General features: G+C 37.0%; 1 protein-coding gene across 10 annotated transcripts in view; it reads right to left on the bottom strand.

Annotated features, from left to right (window-relative positions):
• Nucleotides 1-27,472, bottom strand: part of ZNRF2 (zinc and ring finger 2) — a 141,504-nt gene that overhangs the window by 26,389 nt on the left and 87,643 nt on the right. The window contains exons 3-9 of one of the 10 annotated variants that reach the window (XR_006197619.1): nt 26,092-26,197; nt 22,225-22,312; nt 18,989-19,068; nt 15,474-15,736; nt 12,125-12,170; nt 4,328-5,608; nt 1,903-3,539 (exon numbers count right to left, since the gene is read on the bottom strand). Coding sequence is in view for 1 of the 10 variants with exons in the window: in XM_042921343.1 (XP_042777277.1) it covers nt 19,011-19,068; nt 26,092-26,197 (164 nt within the window). In the remaining 9 variants the exon portion in view is untranslated. Of the gene's footprint in view, nt 1-1,902; nt 3,540-3,731; nt 5,609-8,578; nt 15,737-18,988; nt 19,069-22,224; nt 22,313-26,091; nt 26,198-27,472 lie in introns of those variants that run through there. The other 9 variants (XR_006197618.1, XR_006197616.1, XR_006197620.1 and 6 more) reach the window with 9 other exon arrangements.

Here is a 27,472-nt window from a genome sequence, read left to right as displayed (position 1 = left end):
ATCATCAATATGCTTTTTGAGTTTCCACCCTGCCACACAAGGAAAAGGGCAGTGGGTGTAAAGATCTCCCAAGCCAAGATTATGGTCAACTCTAATAAGGGAAAAATGCCCAGTCGAGAGCTTTCCTATCATTTGTATGATGGCATCATTTCCTTGTATGCAAAAATGTTAAAGCTGCCTAATATTTTACAAACTGGCATTACCTAATCTTTAGTTCAAGTGACAAGAAAAACTTCCACTTCTAAGCCAAGAACACTTCCCCATTCTAAAACATATTACAAAAATACAGTTATCAAGATTATAGTTTGGTACTGACATAAGGATAGACATAGATCAATGGAATAAAATTAAGAGTTGTGAAACAAACCCATACATTTATCTTCAATTGAATTTCGACAAGGGAGGCAAGATAGTTCAATGGGGTGAAGAATAAAGGTCTTTTCAAAAATGGTGTTGCAACAACAACATCCACATGTAAAAGAATGAAGTTGGACTGTTACACCTCGTATTATACACAAAATTAATTCCAAATGGATCAAAGACCTAATGTAAGGGCTAAAATTATGAAACTCTTAGAAGAAAACTTTTATATCAGCATAAATCTTTGTAACTTTGGATTAGGCGATGGTTTCTTAGATGCCACCTAAAACACGAGCAGCCAAAGACAAAAATTTAGATAAACTGGACTTCATCAAAATTAAAAACTTTTGTGCTTGCAAAGGTCACTACCAAAAAAAAGTCAAAGACAATGCACAGAATGGGAGAAAATATTTGCAAATCATATCTGACAAAAGTCTAGAATCAAGAACATATTAAAAAAATTCTTAAAACGCAGTAATAAAAAGACAAATAATTTTAAAGTGGGGAAAGAATCTGAACAGGCATTTCTCCAAAGATCCACAAATGGCCAATAAGCAAATGAAAAGACACCGAACATAATTAGTCATGGAAATGCAAAGCCACGAGATATCACTTCATAGCCACTAGGTTAGCTATGTTAAAAAAGATGGACAAACACCAGTGTCAGTGAGGATGTGGAGAAATTAAAACCTTTACATATTTGTGGTGGGAATGTAAAATAATGAAACCACTTTGGAAAAAGTTTGGCAGTTTTCACAAAGTTAAACACAAAGCTGCCATACATATGACCCAACAATTCTACTATTGGGTATATGCCCACGGTAACTGAAGATATGTTCACAAAAAGATGTGTGCTCAAATAAAGGCTCATAGCAGCAGTATTCAGGGTAGCCAAAAAGTGGAAACCACCCAAATATCCATCAAGAAAATGTGATGTATCCATACAATACTATTTAGGTATCTAAAAAAATTAAGCACTGATACCCATTACAGCATGGATAAACCTTGAGAATATTGCACTAAGTGAAAGAAACCAGACACAATAGGACACGTATTGTATGATTCCATTTAATGAAGTATCCAGAATACGCAGATTTAAAGAGAGACAAGTAGAATAGTGATTACCAAGAGAAAGGCGATGGGGGGGGAGGGAAGAATGGAGCATGACTACTGATGGGCAGGGATTTCTTTTTGGACTGCTGTATATGTTCTCAAATTAAACAGTGGTGACCTTGTGAATATTCTAAAAGCACTGAATTGTACCTTTCAAAATGGTGGATTTTATAGTATGTAAATAGTCTCAACTATAAAGTTTTTACATGGGGGCAGGGAGGGCTCCTGAGTGGCTCAGTTGGTTAAGCGTCTGACTCTTGATTTCAGCTCAGGTCATGATCTCATGGTTTGTGGGTCTGAGCCCCACAATGGGCTCCATGTTGACAGCATGGAACCTGTTTGGGATTCTCTCTCTCCCTCTCACCCTGCCCCTCCCCCACTCTCTCAAAATAAACTTTCAAAAAAAAAAAAATCTTATAAGGGCACCTGGGTGGCTCAGTTGGTTAAGTGCCCAACTCTTAATTTCGGCTCAGGTCATGATCCCAGGGTTGTAAGATGGAGCCCCGCATGAAGCACCATGCTCAGTGAAAAGCCTGCTTAAGATTCTCTCTCTCTCCCTCTTCCTCTGCTCCTCCCCTGCTCATGCTCTCTCTCAAAAAAAAAACCAAAAAAACCGAAAACAAAACACATAAAACAGAAAAATTTTTTTACAAAGAATGATGGCAAACTTTTTGCCTGAAGCTACTGTATGATAGAAGATAATGGGAGAGTATCTTTAAAGTACTAAAAGACAATAAAAAGAAAAAAAAATGATGATCTAGAATTCTAGGCCCAGAAAAAGTTGGTTTCAAAACTGAAAACAATGCTTTCAAAACTTTTATAAATACACAGTAATCAAGATAATGTAATATATATAGGTCGATGGAACAAAAATGAGCCCAGAAACGGACCCGCACATATAAAGCTTTTTGATTTTCAACAAAGATACCAAGTTAATTCAATGGTCATTAGAACAAACAATCTGGAACAAACTGGAGAGTCATATGGATAACCATGAACATCAATATATACCTTCACACAATATACACAAAAATTGACTTGAGTTGTATCACAGATCCAAATGTAAGAGTGACAGAGAAAATCTCTGTGACTTTGTATTTGGCAAAAATTTCTCAAACAGGACTAAAAGCATAAACAGGAAAACAAAAAACTAATAAACTAGACTTCAGCAAAATTTAAAACTTTTGCTCTTTCAAAACCACTGTTAAGAAATTGAAAAGGCAAGCCATAGACCGAAGGTATTTGCAAATCATACATCTGATAAAAATATTTGCATGCAGAGCATATAAAGAACTCTTACAACCCAATTTAAAAATAAGGAGCCCCATGAGACTTTGGGAAAAACTGGGAAACGAGTATGGCACATTTTCTCCCCAGAAAGTAGTGAAAAACACTGAGAAAACTGTTGAAACAATGATTTTAGAACTTTGGAAAATGACCAAAGGCATGCAACAAACAGAAAAGTTTACTCCAGAAGACCTACCGATCCTTAGTAAAAAACAGTGTGAATCTGGCATTTTAGCCCAGAGCAGTTTCCCCGCCCTTCTGCCCCACACATAACCCCCCCCACAGCCTCCCAAGTTCTGGGGCGTTATAGTTCCACCGGAGAGGGGCAGGCTGTGGGAACCTGCAGCCTCCTTGCTGGAGCGGGGGCTCAACTGCTTTTGGAGCAAAATGTGGGAAAAACTCACGGTCAGAGGTATTGCTGGCGACATCAATGCTAGTGGCAGACAGGGAAGGCCAACATGGTAGCTGGCCTGAGGTTAAGATACTGATGGCAGCAAGCAACAGGTAAGCAGAACCGTGGAAATTTAACACAGTGATCTGGGGATAAGAGTAAGCCTCCACCATATCCCAGGATGGGAAGGTATGTACGAATGCATGCATATAACCTAGCAAGACTCCTTCTAGGTACTTACCCAAGACACATGAAAAACATGTCCACACAAACACGTGAAGGTGAATGTTCATAGTGGCATCATTCATAATAGCCAAAAAAGTGGAAACAATCCAAATTTCCATCAGCTGGTGAGTGAACCAAAGTGGTATATCCATACAACAGAATACTGTTCAGCAAAAATAAGAATTACTAACACATCATTTGCAACGACATGGATAGAGCTAGAGGGTATAATGCTAAGTGAAATAAGTTGGTCAGAGAAAGACAAATACCATGGGATTTCACTCATATGTGGAATTCAAGAAACAACACAAAGAGCAAAGGGGAAAAGCAGTGGGGGGGGGGGGTGGGAGAAAGAGAGAGAGGCAAACCAAGAAACAGACTCTTAACTGTTGAGAACTGATGGTTACCAGAGGGGAGGTAGGTGGGCAGATGGGTGAAACAGGCGATGAGGATTAAGGAGAGCATCTGATGTGATGTGCAGCAGGGATATATGCAAGTGTCGAATCACTACATTGTACACCTGAAACTAATGTTACACTGTATGTTAACCAACTAGAATTTAAATAAAAACTTAAAATTACTAACACACGCTAGACACGGAGGAACCTGAGAACACATTAAATGACTGGATTCTGTGGTATGTAAATCATACCTCAGCCAAACTGTTAAAAGTAATGGGATAAAGATCTGATTAGACCTTTCGCCAAAGAAAACACACAGGAGCAACAAGTGTTAAGCTGGGAATGTTATTAGTGGTTACGTAAATTCAAATTAAATCGTGAGATACCACTATGCATCCACTAGAGTGGCCAAAATTCAAAACACTGACAGTATCAAATGTTGGCAATAATGTAGGGGAAACCATATACGGTACTGGTGAGAATGTAAAATGGTACAGCCACTTTGGAAAACTGTTTGGCAGTTATCTTAGAAACGGAAACAAAAATTTACCTTGTGACGCCGTTATTCCATTCCTATTTATTCAAGATAAATGAAATCACATGTTGCCATCAAGATTTAGAGATCAATGTTCACAGTCCCTTCATTCATAACAGCCCAAACTAGAAATAGCCGAGGTGTCCACCCATGGGTTGGTGGATGACGAACTGTGGAGTATATTCATACAATGAATGTAGTATGAGTGAATGTACTATATTCATACAATACTCAGCAATAAAAAGGAACCGACTCAAGCAGTAACGCTGATGCCTTTCACAGATACGCTGAGCAACGTAAGCCTTACACATATAATGTTTTCATTTACTCTACAGCGACACAGCGGATCAATGGCTGCCTAGGGGCTGAGGGTGGATGGGTGGGAACAAGGTGTAAAGGGGCCTGTGGTACCTTCTGAGGGGTGATGGAAATGTTCTCTATCCTGGCTATGGTGACAGCACAGGTGTATGTATGTGTCCAAGCCCATCAGACCGGACACTTACAAAGAGTGTTTTGTTGTACGTAAACTATCACTTACTGGAGTTGCTTTTAAAAGGCCGTGAAGAAAAAAATCTGATTAGGAATAAATAGATCCCCACTCTTATTGAGAAAACAGGCCTCTAAAAAACCAGAAATGCGCTAACTCATCTGTCTGGCTGTCTCCACTGCAATCCTAGTGTGCTTAGTACTTTCATCTGTTTTCACCTGTTTTAGCAGCACTGACACGGCCCAGGGTCTGGCACAAGCGTAAAACTGTGAACAGATGCACAGATAAAGTATTTCCCAGTGACTTTAATAATCGTACTTCTTGAGAGATAGGACAACAAATGCTTATTCAAGAACGAGGTTTCACACAGCTGTGTTATTTACATACTTGCTATGTCACGCCTGATCACCAGCTTTTGCTAAAACTACGGAACCATAAGCTCCCTAAGGGCAGAAACTCGCTTTTCCCCGTCAATGTACATGCAGTGTCTCACACAGTATCTTGCATCTATCAAGTGTTCAAAAAACACAGGCTAAGTGAATGAACCAACACTTCACTCACCCCGCATTCCAGTTCAAGCAACTGCCACATATTCTTCAGGCCGAGAAGACTTCAAGATTATCAACAGAACTAAGAACGAAAATCAGACTACAGCTACTCACATGCTCACATGCAGTGACCTACAGGCGCTCTCTAGTGATCGATGTCAGCGCAGCAGAACGCGATTTCTGAACTGTTAACTGCCACATTTTTCATGCCTTGCGTTTCTGGTTGTTTATGGCAACTTCGTGAATCACTGGGAGCTGCTGCTTCAGTAGGGAGAGACGATAAGCGTAAGACAAAGACATCAAGGCTCAATTTTGATGTCCAAGATTTTTTAATGCCGAGGGAAGAAAGAGGAACCTAAAAGGTAACTTTTGATTTGTCAGAGCCACATTCTGGAGGCAGAAAGGGCTTTTAGCAATTTGCCAACTTGGGTGCGCAACATAAAAGAAATCATCGAGGACCTCAGCCTGGCTCCATCAGGCAGTTTATTCTACGAACCAGTGAGATGGGAAGAATGGGCAATGGTAGAGGATAGTTTTCTCACTCAAAAAGAGCCAAAAGTTTGATCGAGTCTCTTTCCTAAGAGAACCGGAGGTAATGTAGCTAGATCTTGGCTGTAGAGGTCTACGACAGGCCTGGCACTTTCCTCTCCAATTGCTGACACTCTGGGGAATGTGTGAGAAAACCCTAAAGTTGTACCCTGGCTGTGCAACAGGATCACACCACAACTGTTAACTTAGCGTCTCTGGCGTGGGGTCAGGCCTTATTATTATTTTTATTCATTTTTGAGAGGGAGGAAGGAGAGAATCCCAAGCAGGCTCCCCACTATCAATGTAAAGTCCAACGTGGGGCTCAATCTCACAAATCACGAGATCATGACCTGAGCTGAAATCAAGAGTCAGACACTTAGTCAACAGAGCCACCCAGGCACCCCAAGGCCTTAATAATTTTTTTTGAAAAAACTGTCCTCCCTTCCTACCTCCTGAGTTGATCTAATGTTCAGCCAAGTCTTAAGGATTACCGACGTACGGGGACCCCACAGCTGGAGAGTGCAGTACCTGTCTTCCACGGTACAGCCATCCTCGTGTGTAAACTCCCTGGCAATTCCACCACTGACTCCTTTTCACAGGGCGCTTGAGCACAGAATTCCCCACAGAAACCAGGGAGCAGCTTACTGAAGACAGCTCAGACTTCACTACTGGTAACTCTCAAAGCTAGATTTTGAAGAGTCTGTTCTGTGAATGAGTGTCTGGTGGACAAGTTTTGCAGTTTAAGCATGGATGTGATACAAAGTTAACAACCGCTAGAAGGCCTGAAACTCATGCAACTGTCCCTGCAGAGCTCAACACAGGGGACAAGTCGGACTGGAGCTATTCATCAGCACTGCTCACAATTCCCGTGGGTCATCACAAACACACCAGCTCAGATATTCGGAGCTTGTGTGTTCTTACCTAAACACTGTAGTCATAACAAAAGCTAGTGGCATCTGGGAAAGCAAACAGAGGTTCCTTAGACTTTCAGCCTTTTCAAGGTATTTCCAGCCTCTTTCACTGAAAAAATTAGGAAACTCTGACTCCATTTAGTAATGACATAGGACCAGCTCTGCTCATGCAGTCCTTAATTAACTTTCTGAGACCCAGGTCTTTACCAAGTTGGATTTATAAGACCTTTAAAAACATTTAGGTGAGGATAGATTGGAATGGAAAACCAAACTCCCAGGCTCATATAAGACCTATCAGCCATTGGTCACATAAGGCTGGTGAGCACTTAAATGCCGCTATTTCCGAGTACAGATATGGTATAAAATATACATCAGATTTCAAAGACTGAAAAATATCTAAAATCTCACTGATAATTTCTATACTGATTACATGCTAAAATGACAATAGTTTGGATATTTAAATACCCTAAGGCCTTTAGCCTTCACAATGTTTGAGCTCCAAAAATGAACTATATACTATTTGACTTCCTTGATGGATATCCTCCAAATATTTGGATAATGAATATCCTTAACATTTACAGACTTGATAACATTTCAACATTTCAGTTATAAATGAGCTACTTTATTTTTTTATTTAAAAAAAATTTTTTTTAAACGTTTATTCATTTTTGAGACAGAGAGAGACAGAGCATTAATGGGGGAAGGTCAGGGAGCGAGGGAGACACAGAATCTGAAACAGGCTCCAGGCTCTGAGCGGTCAGCACAGAGCCCGACACAGGGCTCGAACTCACGGACCGCGAGATCATGACCTGAGCCGAAGTCGGACGCCCAACCGACTGAGCCACCCAGGTGCCCGTAAACGAGCTACTTTAAAACGTTATGACAGTTATTTGACATTTTGCTGAAATACAAATTTACATTGTTAATGCTAAACAGTTTTGTTTTCAGTTATCCAGACACTAAATTATCAAGCCAGTCAGAAAGGCTTCAAGTCTTTCATTTTAAATGTTCACTTATTTTTGAGACAGAGAGAGCGCACAAGCAGGGGAGGGGCAGAGAGAGAGGGAGGGAGGAAAGAATCCAAAGTGGGCTCTGTGCTGACAGCAGAGAGCCTGACCTCATCAACGGTGAGATCATGACCTAAGCTAAAGTTGGTGGCTTAACCGACTGAGCTACCCAGGCACCCGAAGGATTTAAGTCTTAAACTGACTTTGTTGTATTTTTTGGTCAAGTACTTTTTAATGCTGATAAAATAATGAACATTGAATTCATGAATTCATGGAAAAGAACCAGAGAAATAAGGCACTATATGGAGGAATGGTCTTATAATTACAGCATCAGTATGATATTGCAGAAAAATTATTTTCATTTTATGTGAGAAATCAAATCTTAAATCATGCAGTAATACTTATGTTTTTTATTTTTTTTTATTTCTTACATTTTAGGACAACTCCCTCTAAGGTGTTAAGTTTCTACTATTCTCACAGATCTTGCTTTGTAGGAATTCCTGGTCTAGGAAGTTCCAAGTTATCTACAGGTGTATCTTTGAACCAATTTGGAGAAACCTGTGAAAGTCTGGTGTTCCTACAGATATGTTGTATTAGATTAGGGAATCTGTGGGGGAGTCCTTGACCTAATATAATACAAGGATGCCCCAAGGTTTCTGCTGCTTCTCCAGGAACTAAATATAAGCTTATCAGTCATCTTTCTCTATCTGCTAAACAAAGATAATCATAGTGCACCCACAGGCAACCCATAGCCTTCCAGGAACCAATAAGCCTCTTCTGGATTACTCTACTTCCAACAATAGCTTACTTCTGTTGTGAATGTCTGAGAAGACTGGCATAATGAAAAGAGTTTGGGACAAATGAACCAGAGAGAAAACCTCATGAATGCTTCAGAATGCATTTCAGCACTTCACTAGATAAAGCTGGGAAAGCATGGCCCTATTCCAACAGGTATTGGATGTTAAGGGGGAATATGGGGGTGGGGGGAGTTGCTGGGAGAAGGCCCAACTCAACCGACCTAGAAGTCATTGCACTAGAAAAGTGTACCTTACTTATCGCATGAACTTACTGCCCTAACAGTGTTGGCAACATTTGTATCTAGAGCACTCCTAAACCTTCTCTCTCTCTCTCACTTTCTCACAACTTGCCAACTGTCTGGCTTCTCTCTCTCAAGGCTCTGCCTATTTCAGATCTAATTTATGTTAGAGTCGGTAATCTTTCTCTCTGGTTCTCCAGGGAGTATTTCTGGCATAATCAGCTTTCCCCAAGTGGAAATATTCTGTCCTTAAGAGTCAACCCTCCAAGCTGTGGCAAAAGGACAGACGGGAGTTGTCCTGGTCTTGTCCTTCATCCTCACATCTAAATGACTACTGAAGTGGAGTTCATTTTGCTCTCAAAACTTGTAAGTGCCTCCATCTTTCTTTTTCCTATTGTCACTCCTTTGGTTTTGTCCCTCATTATCTTGCTTGAACTGCTATAAATTTTCCAACAAAGTCTCTCTGCCTGTAGTTTCATTCTTCTGTATGGGTAAATTGGTCTTTTTCCTGTTTAAAACCCTTGAATTGTAGTCTGGGACGTATATCCCTTCGTGATTTGCCACCTGCTTGCCTCTCTAGACATAGTGACTCTCCAAGAATGTCCTGCTTGTGTGTGCTATGCTTTCTGCCTTAGGCTTACTTCCCACTCCACAAGTCCTTTTATCCATACCCCCTGGAGCTATGTATGATCTATTTGTTCTTAAAGACTTAATCATTCTCTTGCCTAGTCTCATGACCTATGGTCTAATGACCATATGCATCTTGTGTATAAGTCTATAATAACAATTATTACAACTTATTATAGGTTTGCTCACTTATTTGCTTCACCCACTAAAGTTTAATTAAGGTCTCAGAGGCTAGCTATCTTGGATTTCTGTATTCTTGGTCCATAACAGTCCATAAAACCAAGTCTGCTTAATACATACTTGCTGAAAAGAGTCAATCTTTAAGCAAGAACAGAATCTACAATGCCCTCTATTATATACAGAGGTTTCTTAAATGTGTCAGCTAAAGGTTTAAGACATTACTTCTACACCTCGTGACTGAAGAGAATGACAAAAGTTATTTATTTATAGATAAGCACAAATATTTTTATCATCTTTAACCACCAGTAACATCATGAAGTGCTTGCTGTGTGTCTGTTGCATATGTGCACCTTCCCAATTAACCCTCACAACAACCTGGAGGTAGGCAGTTTTTTTTTTTGTTTTTTTTTTTTTTTACCTCTTTTTATAGGCAAAGGCAAGGCACAGAGGAGTTAAGCATCTCGCCCAATGTCACAAAGATAGCAAAACTGGGCAGTCTGGCCCCAGAACCCATGTTCTTAACCACTCTGCTACAAAGCTCAATACCTCTTACACATCATGAAACCTGTACTTCAAAAGATCAATTACTCCTTTTTCAAAAACATGATGGAATGTTACTAAATACAGTCTAAATTTTTAAAGTTATGATTACACATTGACAGACCACCCCACCCCAAAACTTAATAGCTCTACTACAATCATATTTCAATTAAAAAACTTACAAATAGGTTTCACAGTAGAAATTTCAAAGTACATTTTTACTCCTGGTTAAGGTAATGAAGACCTCTTTCTTTGTTCATTACCATTACGTAATTTCTCAAGCTATTGTAGATTTTTAACTTAATGGGTATACAAAAATAGATAAAGAAACTGTGACAACAGTTAATTCATGGTAACCTTTCAGCAATCAGGTAATTCTCAGTTTTATTATAATGTACTGTCAACTTCTAGGCATTACAGTGGATATGACAAATTTCCTTGAAAGCATTCTCTTATGTTATACTTCTAAATAACAGGATAATTTGGCAAGATCATTCGGAAGTTTTATTTATTAAAATATCAATCATGAATTGTTCCATTTTAGTTTAGAACATACTAATACAAGTTATTCCTAATACATTTTCTAGATTTCTTCTGATGGATGCTTTTGATGCCTTATTTAACAGGAAAATACTTTCTACTAGAGGAAATTAAGAGGTATTACAGAAGAGTTGTTGAAACCATGAACAAACCAATGGAAATAAATACTAATTACTGTGATGTTCTTTAAAAAAAAAGACACTCATATAATCATTGGAAAGAAATAAAATGAAATGGACTTCTGTAATAAAGACCAATATCATCATCAAATTCCAAAATATCTCTTGATCTCCCTACAGGGTCTGTTAACTGTATTCTATGCACACACGTGCTCAAAATGCTAATGACTAATAACATAACCTTTTCAAGATGCTAGCACCAGGGTCACTGGTAACAGGGCACAGGCAGAACTGTAAGTTTATAAACATAAACCATCAGTCAATCTCAGCATATCAAATCAAAAGGGAAGGCATGAGAATTTAATAATAGGAGAAATCAGTCACTTCTGATTCTAAGACTTGCAGTCCTGACAGCGGCCTCACAGTCCAGGGCAGAGCTAGGAGGCACAATGTTGGTTAATCAAATACTGCAATCTTACTTTGAAATTTTTCATTTCTGAGATGTGAGTTTATGCCATACTGCTCTTTGCTTCCCTATAAACAACTAACAATTTATCTTATTGTTAGCCGTTGGTCTAAAATTAATGATGGCTTAAGCTTAACATCTGAAAATACACCAACTCCCCTTAGTCATACTGCATTTTCAGCTAAAACTTAATATGAATATATCTGGTTTTCTTCAATGCCTTTAGTTCTTTCCAGAGAATCAGCTGAACTTCAAAGACCAGGTATTTCCCATTCAATTCAGGAATTCTGTGATGGAAAAAGAACATTCAGTTTCCCAGCTTCAACACAGCATTCCCAGAATATGGCACTCAAAGTACTGCCTGAGTAAATTATTACCAAAAGTTTTACCTATTCAGCTGTTCATGAATAAGAATCACTACTAGGAGTATACCAAGTAGCAATTTCCTCTAAACAAAACAAAACAAAACAAGTAGCAATTTAGTATCAGAATGAAAAGGTCTGGATACAGAGGAATAGAACAGTAAAACATAATTTAACTATTGTCATTCACAATATAGTAAAGAAAAAAATCAGAAGTTACGCACTTCAAAAAAGGGGGGAGTGATGGGGTCAAAGATAAAAGTATCAGCATGCTAAATTTTTTTTTTTTTTTAACTTAGAAAATACCTGTACAAGAACAAGGGACATTTCACATTTAACACACTGTCAATATGCATTGAGTTCACCTCAGGATAAATCAAACTGCAAGAAAATGGCCCAAATGAACTAGAAGATTTCCGGCAGCTCACAGACTGTACTCACAATTAATAAGCAACATTTACCTCTATGAAGTCTTACAAAGTTCATCTGATTTATATGGAAACTCCTCTGTGAAAAAATAGGATGATTTGGATATTATTATCAATGCATAAAAGGGATGTCAATCAGATGGTAAATTCAATTATTCTTGAATTTTTAAAGAGTTTCATGCTTTGCTCAAATGTAGCTTACTTTTAGGAAATTTCTCTTCTTCAGCTCTCCAAGTTAGTGAATAAGATTAGGTAATATTTACATTTAATTTACTGTCTTTTCATTTAAAGACATTTCTCTTAGTCTTGCTATAGTATGTTAATTTAAATAATTGCCCTTAAACTTCACTATACCCAAATTGGGAAGGTAAAATAAACTTTGAAAAGGAATCTGCCATTTTCACTAATAATTTGTTAACCTGAAATCTTTTCAAAATACATATTGAAAATATGCTGACAGTGATCCTCAGGCATTTCGTTTGGGCTACATTCTAATAAAGTATTTAGTGGTGAGAACAGAAATAACTGTGTATCACTTAAAAGAAACAGAAGATTTGCACAAAGAAACCAAAACCCATATAGCATGCAAGAGTTAACAATATGGCCTTTTAAATGTTGTTCAGCTACCACAAAAAAAATTGGTTATAGAATTCATTACTTATATTTCAATCACAAACACTGCTCTTAAAACACGATCTATATCAGATTTATAACCAGATCTGAAAAACATAGATTAAGACTAGGTTTAGCTAATTTCTCTGGCAAAAAGCCCAAAGACAGGATAATTTTACTATCTCTCATACATTCCAGCAATAACAATAACAAAATTCAAAAAGCCAGATCAAAGTAAAACGAGTCAAAATTGGCAATAAACCCATTATGAAGAGTGGCACTAAAGTGAAATTTCAGAACATATTGCTTTCTATTTACGCAAGTACGATCTCATTTTAAAACGTGTATTTACAAAAATTCTGGAAGGCTATCAATCACCAACTTGATAGCTAGGTTTTCAATCTTTATTTTGTCTCCATAATATTCAGTTGTCAGTAGTTTCAAGCAACATATTTAAATATCTAATGTGATTTTTATATCCTACTTACACTATTCAGTGTCCACATACAGATACACAAATATTGTAAGTGACATTATGTAGAATATTATAATATTTTCCAGAGTAGCAATTTTGACTTTGAATAATAACCAGAGCATCTGGGCATAAAAACATTTTCAATTCCTAAATTCTTCTTTCTGGGGAGTCATTGATGGAGACTGAACCTAAAGTAAAAAATGCTAACCTCTATCAATTTTAACACAAAAGGGCTGCTATAAACAGATTTTAAGTAAGTACTGTTCTAGACAAATATAATAATCAAGGAGCACTTGAACTAACAAACACTGAACTTTCTTCTGCTGTAGCTGCAGCAGCACAGAACCGTAGGTCAGAGGCTGAGCGAGAGAGGCTGATATGGAACAGGACACAGAAGGAAAAGAACTAAAGTCTGTAAAATTAAAAAGTCAATGAGTAAATCACATAACAGAAAATCAACTTCCAGAAGAATATTAATGCGTCACTACCACAGCTAGAGTTAAGCTGTGCCTTTAAGAACGGAAGACAACAAAACAATTCTTACCATAACAATATACCAGTAGTAGGAAAAAAATGAATCATTCACAAAATACTCTAAGAGGTCTTTCCCGGGGTGAGCGGGTACATGTGTTATGTGTGGAAGCTTACAAAATTAAAAATGTGAAACAAAATGGATTCATACTAAGATTTCATGGTAACAGAAGAAAACTGAAGGAAAGATTTTCCGTGAGGGAAGAGTATTTCCCATAACTGGTTTAAAAAGCACCTATGAAACAAACCGTGCTGTCAGCCGTCACAATGGAGGTTTGGGACGCTTTTGTCAATTGCAGCATAACAAAAGGCATTTCACAGCATAACTTTAGGGAAAATGTTATCTGCTCTGGAATCACACAGAAAGCAATGAAAAACCCTTTCAATTGTTTCTAAAACACCAATTTTTCTGGGTAGCAGCAGTTGCTCCTGCACGTGCCCTTTCAAAAAATATGAAACAGAAGCAGAATAGGGAAAAATTTTGAGAGTAAGAGTAGCAGCATTAAATAGAAAAGCAAATACTTAAATACGTTAAAGAAAGCCTAAAATAAGGAAACAGTACTGTGCAACTTTCAATTATACCAAGTAAAGTGCACTGCTTAAATGTTCACTGATAACATTTTCCCTGTATGTTGAAAATATGAAATCTACTTATTGGTATCTTTTTAGATTAGAAAAAAAAAAAAAAAAAGACATTCACTATTGTAGCCTCATAGCTCTCTTCCAGTATTTTGTAACCATTCAGATGTATTTTGTGGGAATATTTATTCACATAATTTTGCTTAATACATTTCTTTCTACACAAGACTGAATTTAAAAGTCTATTATCTATAACATTTTCAATTACAGTAATAACACATTAATAAATTATAAATTAACAAAATCTTCATATTTGCTTTAAAAAATCATTTATCAAACACTAACTTCCAGATTATCTGGAAAATTAAAGATGCAAATTGCTATAAATCTGGCATCCCAATTAAATTCTGATTTTTAAAAGTATATAAAATGTCCCTCAAGTTATTCCAAGTTCCACTCAAGAAAATTTTACCTTACCCTTTTCATAAGTTACTAAGTTTACAACCTGCTAAACATTCTACCCAAATGTGGGGAAACTGTCTGGAGATGCAAAGCACAATGAAATAATTACATGAAAAGAACAAACAAAAATACCCGTTAAAACAAAGTTATTATAGCTGGCAGCACTTAAAATTGGTAATTTGTATTTTTTAAAAAGTTGCATAGCTGCAAGATGATTCATTACTGATTAACTACTGAGCAGTTTTACTTAAGAGGAAATAACACGTGTAATAAATTGCAATTCAATAGACAATCTTAGCCTTAGTTCATTAAAATGTAATTATGTAACTTGATTTACTCTTTGGACTGCATTCTGATAATGTTAAACCTTGAATTTAAAATACTAACATATTTTAGCTCTCCTATGCAGAAGTCTATTTTCTACTCATAGGAGAAAAAATAGAAGAACTTGAGATCATGGTCTACATTCAGAAAATGTTTTACTGCTTGATTTCATTTCTTGGTTTCACATTTAAGACTTTAATTTATAGGAAGTACATTATGTGGTCTTCAGTTTAAGAACAGATGAATACAGAAGCATCATGTAGGGGAAAATAAAGTGACCCCAAACAAGAAAAAAACAAGTCAAACACAACTAGTTGCGCAGCTCTAGAGAACTTAATAAAATCAACTTTTAAATCAGTTAACTTTGGCGTCTGAATACAAAATGTTTATCAGTATTACCTATGTAGATGACTAGTAAGGGAGGTGCAGCATTTTCAAAATCCCTGTGTGTCCTCTATATGCATGTTTGGTACACTGAGTTCTGTGGCAACTGCCCTCTCTTCAGCAGGGTTTCTCCCCGTGTGATTGTCCATCTCTGCGTTACCAAGTCTCACAGAACTCAGATCTCTGGCTGAGTATGCCTGCAGTTTTGTTTTTCTTTTTCCAGAGACAGATCCTCATCTCCTCTCAGTTTTTCAAGCATCTTGAAAACACAAGAAAACCTGTGGGGAAGCAGACACATGAAGTTCAAGCAGTGGTTCATAATACTAATACAAATCAAAATACAACATCCATTTCCCCAGGAACACTGCTTTAGTTGCTGTAAGTTTTCATACATTTACTTACTATTCTGAAAACTCATGAAATCAATGTTCTGCAAAAGAACAGGTAAAGGACACAGCAGGACCAGTTAAAGCTTAAAACAGTCATGAAAAATATCTACCACATCACAGTCATTTTCCCTCCACAATTAAGACCAGAGTACAGAGAAAACACACACACACACACACACACACACACACACACAATACCTATGCATACCTATTAACCTTCCCCCATATAATTAAAATCACCAAATAAAAATGGTAAACAGTTTCCTGACTAATCAAAACCTTAGTCCTGTATCTCTTTTGGGCCATCCATTAAATTCTTATGCTAAAAAATATCAGAAATGTTGCATGTGTTGCTACATTTTTTTTTAATGTCTTAACAAGAAATACTCCTCAAACCCATACATTTAGGGGTTCCTGGATGTTTCAGTTGGATGAGTATCCAACTCTTGGTTTCAGCTCAGGTCACGTTCTCATGGTTCATGAGTTCAAGCCCTGTGTCCAGCTCTGCACTAAGCACAGAGCCTGTTTGGGATTCTTGTTCTGTCTGCCCTTCTCTCTCTCTCTCGAAACAAATAAACTTAAAAAATACTTAAAAAAAAAAAAACAAAAAAAAAAACCCAACAAAACCTGTATGTTTAATCTGGGACACCAAATGGGATAAGAGGAATTTATCATTTGACAAATAAGAGCAGTTAGAACAGGAGCAAAAATCTAAAAGAATCAAGACATTCCATGTCTATACATTCTTAAAAATGACTCAAGACCCACAGAGACAGATTCCATTGATTTCTAAAGTTTCTAAGGCAGCTGTTACCAAACTCAGGTTCTATATACAAAAAGAAAAAAAAAAAACCAAAAACAATGAAAAGATAACACCAATACATTGGTAAGGAAACTGAAATGCTGTTTAAGACCAATATGCATAATGACTACGAGATGAGATGCATGTTCCTTATACCCCATAACTCACTGTGACGCTAAAGGAATTTAGCTGATCAGATCATGAAATAACTTTTAAATTTTATTTACTTTTTAGAGTTTATTTATTTTGAAAGAGAGAGAGAGAGAGAAAGAGAATGTGAGTGGGGGGGGGGGGGGGGGGGGCAGAGAGAGAGGGAGAGAGAGAATCCCAAGCAGGCTCTGTGCTGTCAGTGCAGAGCCTGATGTGGATTCAATCTCATGAACTATGAGATCATGACCTGAGCTAAAATCAAGAGTTGGTCGCTTAACTGACTGAGCCACCCAGGTGCTCCAAAATTTTTTATAAAATAAAATTTTTAACCATAAAATTCAACCTCACACAGAAAAGTTTACTGCCTATAGAAGACTAATTTTACCCACAGGTGAAAAATTTAGACATACTACCTTGGTACGTAAAACACTATGATAAAATTTTCATTTTATTAGCATTGGTTTTTAGTACTTCTCTTAAAATGCTGCTACAGTTTTAGCTATAGTTTTAGTTTATTGGCCCAGACATAAGGTTACACTGAGGATATTTCAAAGCATCTTCCTCTTCAAAAAACCTTTTCACAGCCAAATAAACACATTTATGCACATATACTCAAAATATCACTCTATCGCCACACTTTCTTTACATGGCCATCTTATCCCAATTCATATTTCAAATGTGTCAAAGTGTGGTCTGAATCAGCTCACAGTAGAAGGTTCAAAAGCTGACAGTCCTCTAGTACCCTACAGTTCACTAAGGCTTTCACATTTCACACCCATACCCTACTGTAATTGTGACAGAGGCCTCAATTAATGTTGCAGTTCTTTCTTTGGTTGCTATGGTGGCTATTAAGTTACCTCAAATCTCCTGTCAATATTCTAATCTGCTACTAAATCATCATCATTAAGAACAACTTTCTGCTCCAGTTTCCGGTCTTTGGTCTTAACCATTCCGGAAAGACTGTTGTCGACCGCTGCCTTAAACCTCTGAACACAGAGGCTCCAACTCCTGAAATGATTCCAGGATCCGCTAACATGTTATGCCTTGATGTAAAATCCCAATGCTTTACGTCATTTCTCCAAGTCTTCTCGTAAAAAGCTTTTCACATATATGAAGATAACATTTAAGTTAACTATTTTTTTCAAAGTCAAATGAACACACTTCACGGAATGTGGAAAAAAGCAATAGTCAAGTGAGGTTATCATTCAATTCACTGAACGTTTTTAGATAATGCAGAATAATGAATAAGCTAAACCAGCAGACCAAAACAAATTCTGTATTTGGTTTAAAATTCAATTTGTTTTCTTTTTTCCTCCTACTGTACGGACAGGCACTTTATTATATGCTGAGGATACTAAGGTGAAAGATTGAACTGAATGAATGAGTGCATGATGCAACTTTTTGAAGAAAACGCTCCTACCTAATAGCAGCAAAATAGCTAAGAACACAACCTTTGGAGATAATATGCCTAGGTTCAAATCCCAGTTCTACCAAGGAATTAGGCTTGACAGGCCAGGTTTCTTAACCTCTCTTTAACTGTTTCCTCATCTATATGATGGGAATAGCAAGAGTCCTGAGTTCAAAGGGTTGTTCCAACAATTAGATGAGTTATTAATAGATGTAAAATGCTTGGAACAATGCCTGGCACATAATGCAACATAAATGCTAATTAATTATTATGATTAGAATTACAATATATTGCATTACCTAAGAATATACTTGTAAAGTGAGGGATAAGAGTACAGAATTTGATTCTGTTTGCTAAATACATGACCTTGGACTATTATGCATATTGCTTCTTAAAGTCATGAAATTAAATACTTAGGCCTTGAGGTTTTCAGGGGTAAAATGGGGTAATGTGTACTAATATGTAGTACATGTATGAAGTAATATATCGACCATAGAGTTCCTGGGCTTAAGCACTAAACTAAAATTAAACAAGCCAATGTATTTTAAAGTACCAAGAATGGGGAAGTTACTCAATGTATGACTCTTTTCAGGAATCAGCAAAGTTGTTTTCTACATATCTTTTCACGTGAGTTTTCTATATAGTAGCCAAACACAATGTCTGGGATACATACACGCACGCACACACACACGCTTCAATAAATGAATAAAAATGGTGGCAGAGAATGTATAACTCAGGTAACAATTAAAAAGCCAATTAGAACAGAAAAAGGGAGAATTACCTATAAAACAGGAAGCTGATGCTTAGTCTGAAGGGTGCTCCGGGCAAGATCTATTTACTTCAAACCATTCATCTATGCAGCTAGAAAAGAACAAAACCAGAAAAACTGAAACACTTATGCTTATTTATATCATGACAGCTGTAATAAAAAATTCTTACTTCTTGACTTTAATGTATCTTTTCAGGAAAAAAAAAATCAGTATTTTAAATGATCATATTTGGCATATCTAAGTAAAAGATAAGGATCTGTTTACTACCTTTTAATTATTTACTTATCTTTTAAGTTTATTGATTTTTTTTTTTATTTTTTTATTTTTTTTTATTTTTTAATATATGAAATTTACTGTCAAATTGGTTTCCATACAACACCCAGTGCTCATCCCAAAAGGTGCCCTCCTCAATACCCATCACCCACCCTGCCCTCCCTCCCACCCCCCATCAAGGTTTATTGATTTTTTTAAAAGTAATCTCTACACGCAACGTGGGGCTCAAACTCATGATCCGGAGATCAGGAGAGGCATGCTCTTCCGATTGACCCAGCCAGGTGCCCCACATTTTGATTACTCAAAGAAGTTAAGGAAATAATCTTTGCAAAATTATACTATAAAGTACTTTCAAGTTTAAATAGAACCACCATTACACCAAAAGCAAATCTGAAGAACCACTACTTTACCAGTATTCAAAATTAAGTGACAAATCTGGACAGATATTTCTCTCTCCAAAATAGTCATTCATTCACACAAGTATTATTCTGTTCATGCCACCGATCAATGTAATCAAAAGCAGCTTTTAAATTCTAATTCTGGACAATACTGCATCACCTCTCAAATCCTTTATTCAGTGTTTATCCATTTTTCAGAGAGAGAGAGAGAGAGCGAGCATGCGCAAGCGGGGAATGGGCAAAGAGAGGGAGCAGGCTGAAGCAGGCTCCAGGTTCTGGGCTGTCAGCACAGAGCCCGACACGGGGCTCCAACTCGTGAACTGTGAGATCATGACCTGAGCCAAAGTCGGACACTCAACCGACTGAGCCACCCAGGTGCCCCTGAATCACCTTTTAAAAGACTATCTTTATATGTGAGTATTGAACTTATTTTAATTCTATCCCACCCTACACAATACATACACATACACAAGTAAATATACCATCATCCACTTGGCATTTATAAAGTATTTCATGATTTTATTGGAAGTTAAATACTAGGGTGCATATAATTATCCTCACTGTAGATCTGCATTGTGCAATGCAGTAGCCACAAGCCACATGTGGCTATTTAAATTCATTACAATTAAATAAAAGAAAAATGCAATTCCTCAGTCGTACGACCACATTTCAAGCACTCCAAAGCCACGTGGCTATTTGCCTCTCTATTGGCACAGATACAAAACATTTTCATCACTGCAGAAAGTTCTTTTTCACTGTGATAAATGGTAAAGCCTTCGATAAGGCTAAGTAACTTGCCCAGCAGCTAGGAAGTTACCCAAGCAGAATTCAAACTGCTCAACACTCCCACTGATGTGTCAAATTGGCACACGCCACAAAGCTAGATCACTCTCATCCTGACAGGATAATTTGGTAAGTAAAAATAACGGACAAAACTGAACGGAAAAAAGGTAAAGTATTTCATCCATATGATATTCTTTCAACCACTAATTTCTGTTGCCACTAAGACTCATGCTGTCTAAATAACCTTGCCCCAGTTGGCTTCTGACATGGTTTTCAGCCTGCTTTCTATCCTACTTACTTGGCTCCAGCAGTCCCCTGGTCTACTGGAATACCCCTTTAAATGAAGCACGGAACAAAACACTCCACATGAATTAACAATTCACGGTACCTATGTGATTTAAAATGGGCACTTCTTATTTTACAGCCATGTAATTTCAGCTCATACTGAGAAATTAATCATTTAAAACCCAGGGTCCTTCTCATGTAAATTGCTATCAACCCATGTTATTTGAAATATTACAATCCCTTCTCCCAACTCCAGCAGGAAACCATTGCTCTGAATTTGGTGTTTCTCATTCTTGGACACTTTCTTAACCTATAACTACATAAGTACATATTCCAAAACAACATATAGTATTGTTTCTGTGTTCTAAATTTTATACAAATGCTTACCGTCAAGTATGCTTTTTCTAACTGTGTTTTTCAACCTGAGATTTACAACTGCTAATAAGGCTCTGGTTTTTACATTTTTGTTGTGTAGAATATTCCATGAACATAAGCAAATTGCAGTGTATGTATCCATTCTTTCACTGACAGACTCCCGGGAGGCCTGGTCTCAGGAGTGGAATTACGGAGTTGTAGGATATAGACAGCACAGAGCTCTTACAGAGCTATCCACCAAGTAAGTACACCAACTTGCATCTGGATGTTTACTGGCACTTGGGGCTCTTTTTTTCCCCGAATTGACTGGTAACTTTTGCCAAATTTTCTGTTTTGTCTTTTTCTTATAGGTTTGCAGGAAGTTATCATCCAGATACTTCAGCTATAATATAGTATACACATTTTTGATGGTCCTTGCTGTCTACAAAATCACACACTAAAAGTAACAGGGCTTATGGGAAAAACGTTAAAGGCAGACCACTCAAACAATACAACCTGGTAACCAGAACGAAGATGTGTTTGCTCCAAATAATTAAAATACCACTATAAATACAGGATTTTTTCCCGAAGGTATAAACTTTGACCTAAGAGGATGAAGGAAGGATTAATATGGAGACAAAAGCCCAATGCACAAACTATGAATGAAGCAAGTATTTCCAAAATAAAGCCCATGGTCTAACTGAACTGGGTATAAAAACATTCAGTGGATGGGTATCTTTATAACAGCAGGCACACTTCATATATGGGGGTTTGGTTCCAGACCTCTGCGATAAAGTGAATATCGCAATAAAAAGAGTCAAATAGGTTTTTTTGGTTTCCTAGTGCATATCAAAGTTATGTCCACACTTTACCTTAATTAAAAAATACTTTATTGCTAAAAAAGGCTAACTACCATCTGAGTTTTTAGTGAGTCATAAGCACTGATCACAGATCACCGTAACACATAAATAATGAAAGTATGAAATGCTCTGAGATTTACCAAAGTGTGACACAGAGACACGAAGTATACAGATGCTGCTGGAAAAATGGTGCCCACAGACTTGCTCCGCAGGGCTGCCACAGACCTTCAATTAGTAAAACAACACAGTATTTGTGAAGCGCAATAAAACGAAGTGCAACGAAACACGGTATACCTGCATCGTATTCTCCCACGGCTTGCTTCCACATATGCTTTCATCTGCTTTTATTTGCTGGAGCAAAACACTGATGTGCTGAGAAATACTATGGATGAACCAGTAAGATCATCTCATTATACCGTCACCGTTTCTTCCACTTACCAACTGCAACGCGCTAACTGCATCACAGAAAGTTGCTGAAGGAGAGTACTGTTTCAGATACTGCAACAACTGTTGTTCGTGTATTATAAAAAAACAAAAAAAACCCCAGCCTGAGGTCTAGTTTTCTTTTACTTTTTCACAGTATCATGATGCAAAAAAAAGTTTTAAAATGTTAATATGGTCCAAATTTGAGAACCATGAATGAAGCAAGCAAGTACTTCAAAAATAAAGCCCGTGGCCTAACTGAACTGGATGTAAAAACATTCAGTGGATGGGTATCCTTATAAGAGCAGGCACACTTCAATTTTGGGGGTTCAGTTCAGATCATTGATCAACTTTTCCTTCAAGTTTTTATAGGGGGGTGGGGGAAGGCTTATATTGTAGCCCCCAAAGAGGCCAAGGACATTTCTCTACATTCTTTCCAACACTTGTAAGAGTTTTTTTTTGGTTTCCATAGGCATATGTTCAGTCAATCGGGAATTGATTCCTATTTCAAATATAAAGATTCAACTGTTTTTCTACATCAATAACCAAGTGATCTCAGTACCATTCTTTGAATAGTTCATTCTTTCTCTACTGCTATACCACCACTGCCAAATCAATTTTTTAATTTTTTCATTTACTTAACAAATATTTACATACTATCCATCATGCGCCAGACTTTCTAAAATTTAACTCATTTCAAACCTCAAAACAACTCTATGAAGTTGGTACTGCCGCCTGATTTTATAGATCGAAGGAGGGAAAAACTAAGTAACTTGATCAAGACCACACAGTGAACTAGTGGAGGGGCTGGGATTTGAACCTTGGGAGGAAGGCTTGACTCCCAAGAGTCCAGGCTCTTAACCCCTGTGCTATGCTGTCTCTCATATATGCATGAGTGTTTATGGGCTCTATTCCTATGTCCTTTCCACACATGTCTTAATTAATAGTCTTAAAATGTATCTGCATAGGGGAAGCCCCCCACCCCCCAGCAGTTTTCTTCTTTGTGAATATGACTGTTCTTGCCATATGGACTCTTTGGTCCGTGTGTATTTTAGAGTCAACTTGTCAAGTTACATGAAAAAACTAGTCGAGATTTGAATGGGATAATATTAACTATATAGATTAATTTGGGATTAAGTGACATCTTTATGACACTGAGTCTTCCTATCCACAAGACAATATACCTCTACATTTTGGATCTTCTAGATCTTTCAGTAAAGTTTTAAAATCCTTGTATCTTTTGTAGGATGTATTCTTAACATAGCTTACTGCTATTGTAGTTTCTGTGGGTGTTAATATTACTCTAAAAAGAAAAAAAGCTTTTATTTTTTCTTACTGAGATATCAATGAAACTAACATTCATGTTGAGCTTATATCTGAAAACCCTGGTAAGCTGTTAACAATTTTAACAGTTTATCTAACATCTATTCTTTGCTTTTGTTTTGAAATCATTAATACCCAAGTATAGAACTGTAATGCATTTTTTCTCATTTACTGAGATAATATGGTCTTTCTCCTTTATTAACATAATATGTTGCATATGTAAGTTTTCTAATCTTACAATGTCTTTATATTCCTAGCATAAGTCTAATTTAGTCCTGAGGCATTACTTCAGATAGATATTGATGCATTTGGTTTGCTAGTATTTTTTTTTTTTTTTTGATTTATGTTCATAAATTAGAGTACCTTCTAATTTTCTTTCTTATACTCTCCTTGTCTGATTTTGGTATCAAGTTTATACTATTTTTACAAAATAAGTGGGGGAACCTACCATCCTTTCCTACCTTGAGGGGAGTTTAACAACGGTTAACATGGTGTTCTTTGGACGTCTGTAGAACCTGCTGTCAGACCAATTTTGTAGGCCTCTTTGTAGGTTTTGGGGTTTTATTTTTTAATATCTGTTGTTTTTTAAAAAGTTTTTCTTAATAATTACTTATAATAGTTATTATAGTCAATTCACGTGTTCTGTTTCTTTTTGAAATATCTTGGTAATTACTATACATTGAGATATATAGTTAGTAACATAATAAATATACTTATATATTACATAATATATAATGAATAATATATAAAATAATGTTCTTAAGGAAATTGCCTGTTTTCTTTAAATCGAAGAGTAAATAAATTTCTCACAGATTTTTCCATTTGTTTTTTATTTCTACTATGTCTGATGTGTCATTCCTATACTGTTCATTTTTTCCTCCTAGAGATGATCCTGCCAGAGGCTTATCTATTTCATGAGTCTTCAAAAACCAAACTTTTGGCTTTGCTGGCCTCTAGTGTATATTTTTTTTCCCTTTTTTTCCTTCTCTAACCTTTATTATTTTCTTGTTCTATTCAGTGTTAATTCATTTTTCTAAATTCTTAAGGAAGAATTGGGTTTAATGATTTCCAGTCTTTTTTCCCCACTCTAACACAAGCTCTCCATGGATCACTCTAGAAAAATGGCAAGACTTTTCATTATTATCCAGTTCCAAGTGTTTCTAAGTTCCATTATGATTTCTTCTTTAATCCACAAGTTACTTAAAAGTATGTGTGAAGATAATTCATCTTTTATTACTGACTTCTAAGAGTGGCCAAAGACCGCTTTCTGTATGGTATAATTTTTCATAGTTTGCCAAACTTGCTTTATGGCCTAGTATGCCATCAATTTCTGCACATGTAATGAGTGCCTGAAAAGTAAAGATGCTAATTGCTGGGTGCAGATACACACGCATCCATCAGACAAACCTGTTAACTCTGTTGCTACATTCTTCTAGGTTTTGACTCATTTTGTGTCTGCTTGACACAATAAGAACTGTATTGAAATCTCCCATTATCATGACATATTTGTCAATTCTTTTCAGACAGTTCTATAAATATTTTACCTTGAGACTCTGTTCTTAGGTTCACCAAAAACTGACTTTTATGTATACTTTTATCATCATATCATACTAATAATATTTTTGCCAAAATTTATTTTGTCTGCTATTATTCTAGCTTTGTCAGTTTTCCTGTAGTTAATACTTGCCTGGATACAGTTTTGTATCCCCTCAGTTTCATATTTTTCTATATCCTTATATTTAAGTGTTACTCATCAACAGCATATCCTGATCTTTCAATCTCTTTTCCACTGGTGAGTTTGTTTCATTTAGAATTATGCTGATAGTACATTTATTCTTGTCTCTTTATTTTGTGTAATTTATTGTGCTCTCTATGCTTTTCTCCACCCCCACCTTTAAATAAAATTCTACCTTATTCCTTTTATTGTTCGAAAGTTATAGTTTTCTAGATTTTTGTGTTTGCTTTAAATAATTTTCTACCCCCAATTTTCCTGTGTTGCTCTGAAACCAAGAATCTTTTATGAGAATCCAGATGGGTGTTGGGAGTCAAATAGGCGTGGCTAAAATCTCAGCTCTTCCATTTACTAGCCATGGCATTGGGGAGATTTCCTATGGTCCCTTGGCTTATTCCCTCGATTTTAACATGAGATTATTACAAGGTGTACATGGGCTAGCCTGGCTAAGCCATTACGGACAATGCCTGGGTAACAGTAAATGTTTAACAAATGGTATATTTTTTAATACAAACATATTTGGGCTCCAATCTTAGTTCTAGCAGGAAACAAAGGCTGTTATTTTTTAAGAAATGGGTGGGGGTTTCAATTAAGAAGAAAACTTTTCAGCACTAACAACAATGTTTGAAACTTCGAGAAGCATCTTTTTACTATCAACTTGGTCAACATAAAAATAAACTTACCCTTTATGATATATGCATAGACAAGGCAGTCGTGCTATAGTATCTCCCTGCTGCAATTCTTCAAGGCATATTGCACATTCCCCAGCATCTTTACTCAGTACATCCTCTGAGGAAAGAGAAAAATGAATTCAGGACAATAAAACTGAAAGAAGAATTACGGGAACGTTATAGAGTGGTGACTGCCATATTTTGTCCGAAATACATAAAACTTGGCAACCATATTTGACACATTATTCATAAGTCCGTGAATAATATTTACCTTTACCTATAGACGGCATCTCTTATTTCCATTTACATTTCATTGAGGCATTTCAGTAAGCAAGAACAGTACAGAGTCCTCTAACTTGCAAAGGATTTTGCTATAAAACTTTATCATCAAGTCAGTTATTTGCAATTTGGAATCCATTTTCCTTCTCTTACTAATCATTATTAATTATTGCCTAAGATAGTTCAAAAAACCTTAGAGCGTAATGTGGCTGAAGAGACATGAAACTACTATTATAATTTTTAAAATTCTAAAATAACAGGGCACTTGGGTGGCTCAGTCGGTTAAGTGTCCAACTACTGGTTTCGGCTCAGGTTATGATCTCACGATTTCGGGAGTCTGAGCTCCGCATCGGGCTCTGTGCTGACAGTGCAGAGCCTGCTTGGGATTCTCTCTCTTTCCCTCTCTCTCTGCCCCTCCCCCACTCACGCTGTCCCTGTCTCTTTCAAAAAAAAAAAAAAAAAAAGAGTGTCTTATAAAACTCTAAAATAGCAAAATTGGATTAAGTTAAAGAAATCACCCTGCATATGGTACTTCTTTTAAAAGGTCTGCTTAACTCAAGAAGATCCAAAGATTCCGAAAGGTACTTTTGGAAACCTGAGGATTTCAGGCATGCAACAATTCTTAATCCTTTTCTAGGACAATGCAAGGCCCACACCAGGCAGCGATTAGAGTGGCTTCCAGAGGGCCCTGCAGAGTGTTTAAAACACCCGACCGGGGGCGCCTGGGTGGCGCAGTCGGTTAAGCGTCCGACTTCAGCCAGGTCACGATCTCGCAGTCCGTGAGTTCGAGCCCCGCGTCAGGCTCTGGGCTGATGGCTCGGAGCCTGGAGCCTGTTTCCGATTCTGTGTCTCCCTCTCTCTCTGCCCCTCCCCCGTTCATGCTCTGTCTCTCTCTGTCCCAAAAATAAAAAAAAAAAAAAAAACACCCGACCGGTAAATAAAGCCCTTTACAAAGCAAAAATTCCTTTTGGAAAAAAAGTTACCCTCAATTTAGGTTTTATACTGGAAATTTAAGTATTTTATTAATGTTAAAGCTTAATTTTTCAAAGGATCTTGCATAAGATAGAGTATGTTAGCCAGATAATTCTTTGTAACTCTTTTTAAGTGAGGAAGA

This window comes from Panthera leo, chromosome A2 (assembly GCF_018350215.1).
Source record: "Panthera leo isolate Ple1 chromosome A2, P.leo_Ple1_pat1.1, whole genome shotgun sequence".
Lineage (NCBI taxonomy): Eukaryota > Metazoa > Chordata > Mammalia > Carnivora > Felidae > Panthera > Panthera leo.
The sequence above is the reverse complement of the archived record's forward strand: the minus strand, read 5'-3'. Positions and strand labels throughout refer to the sequence as shown.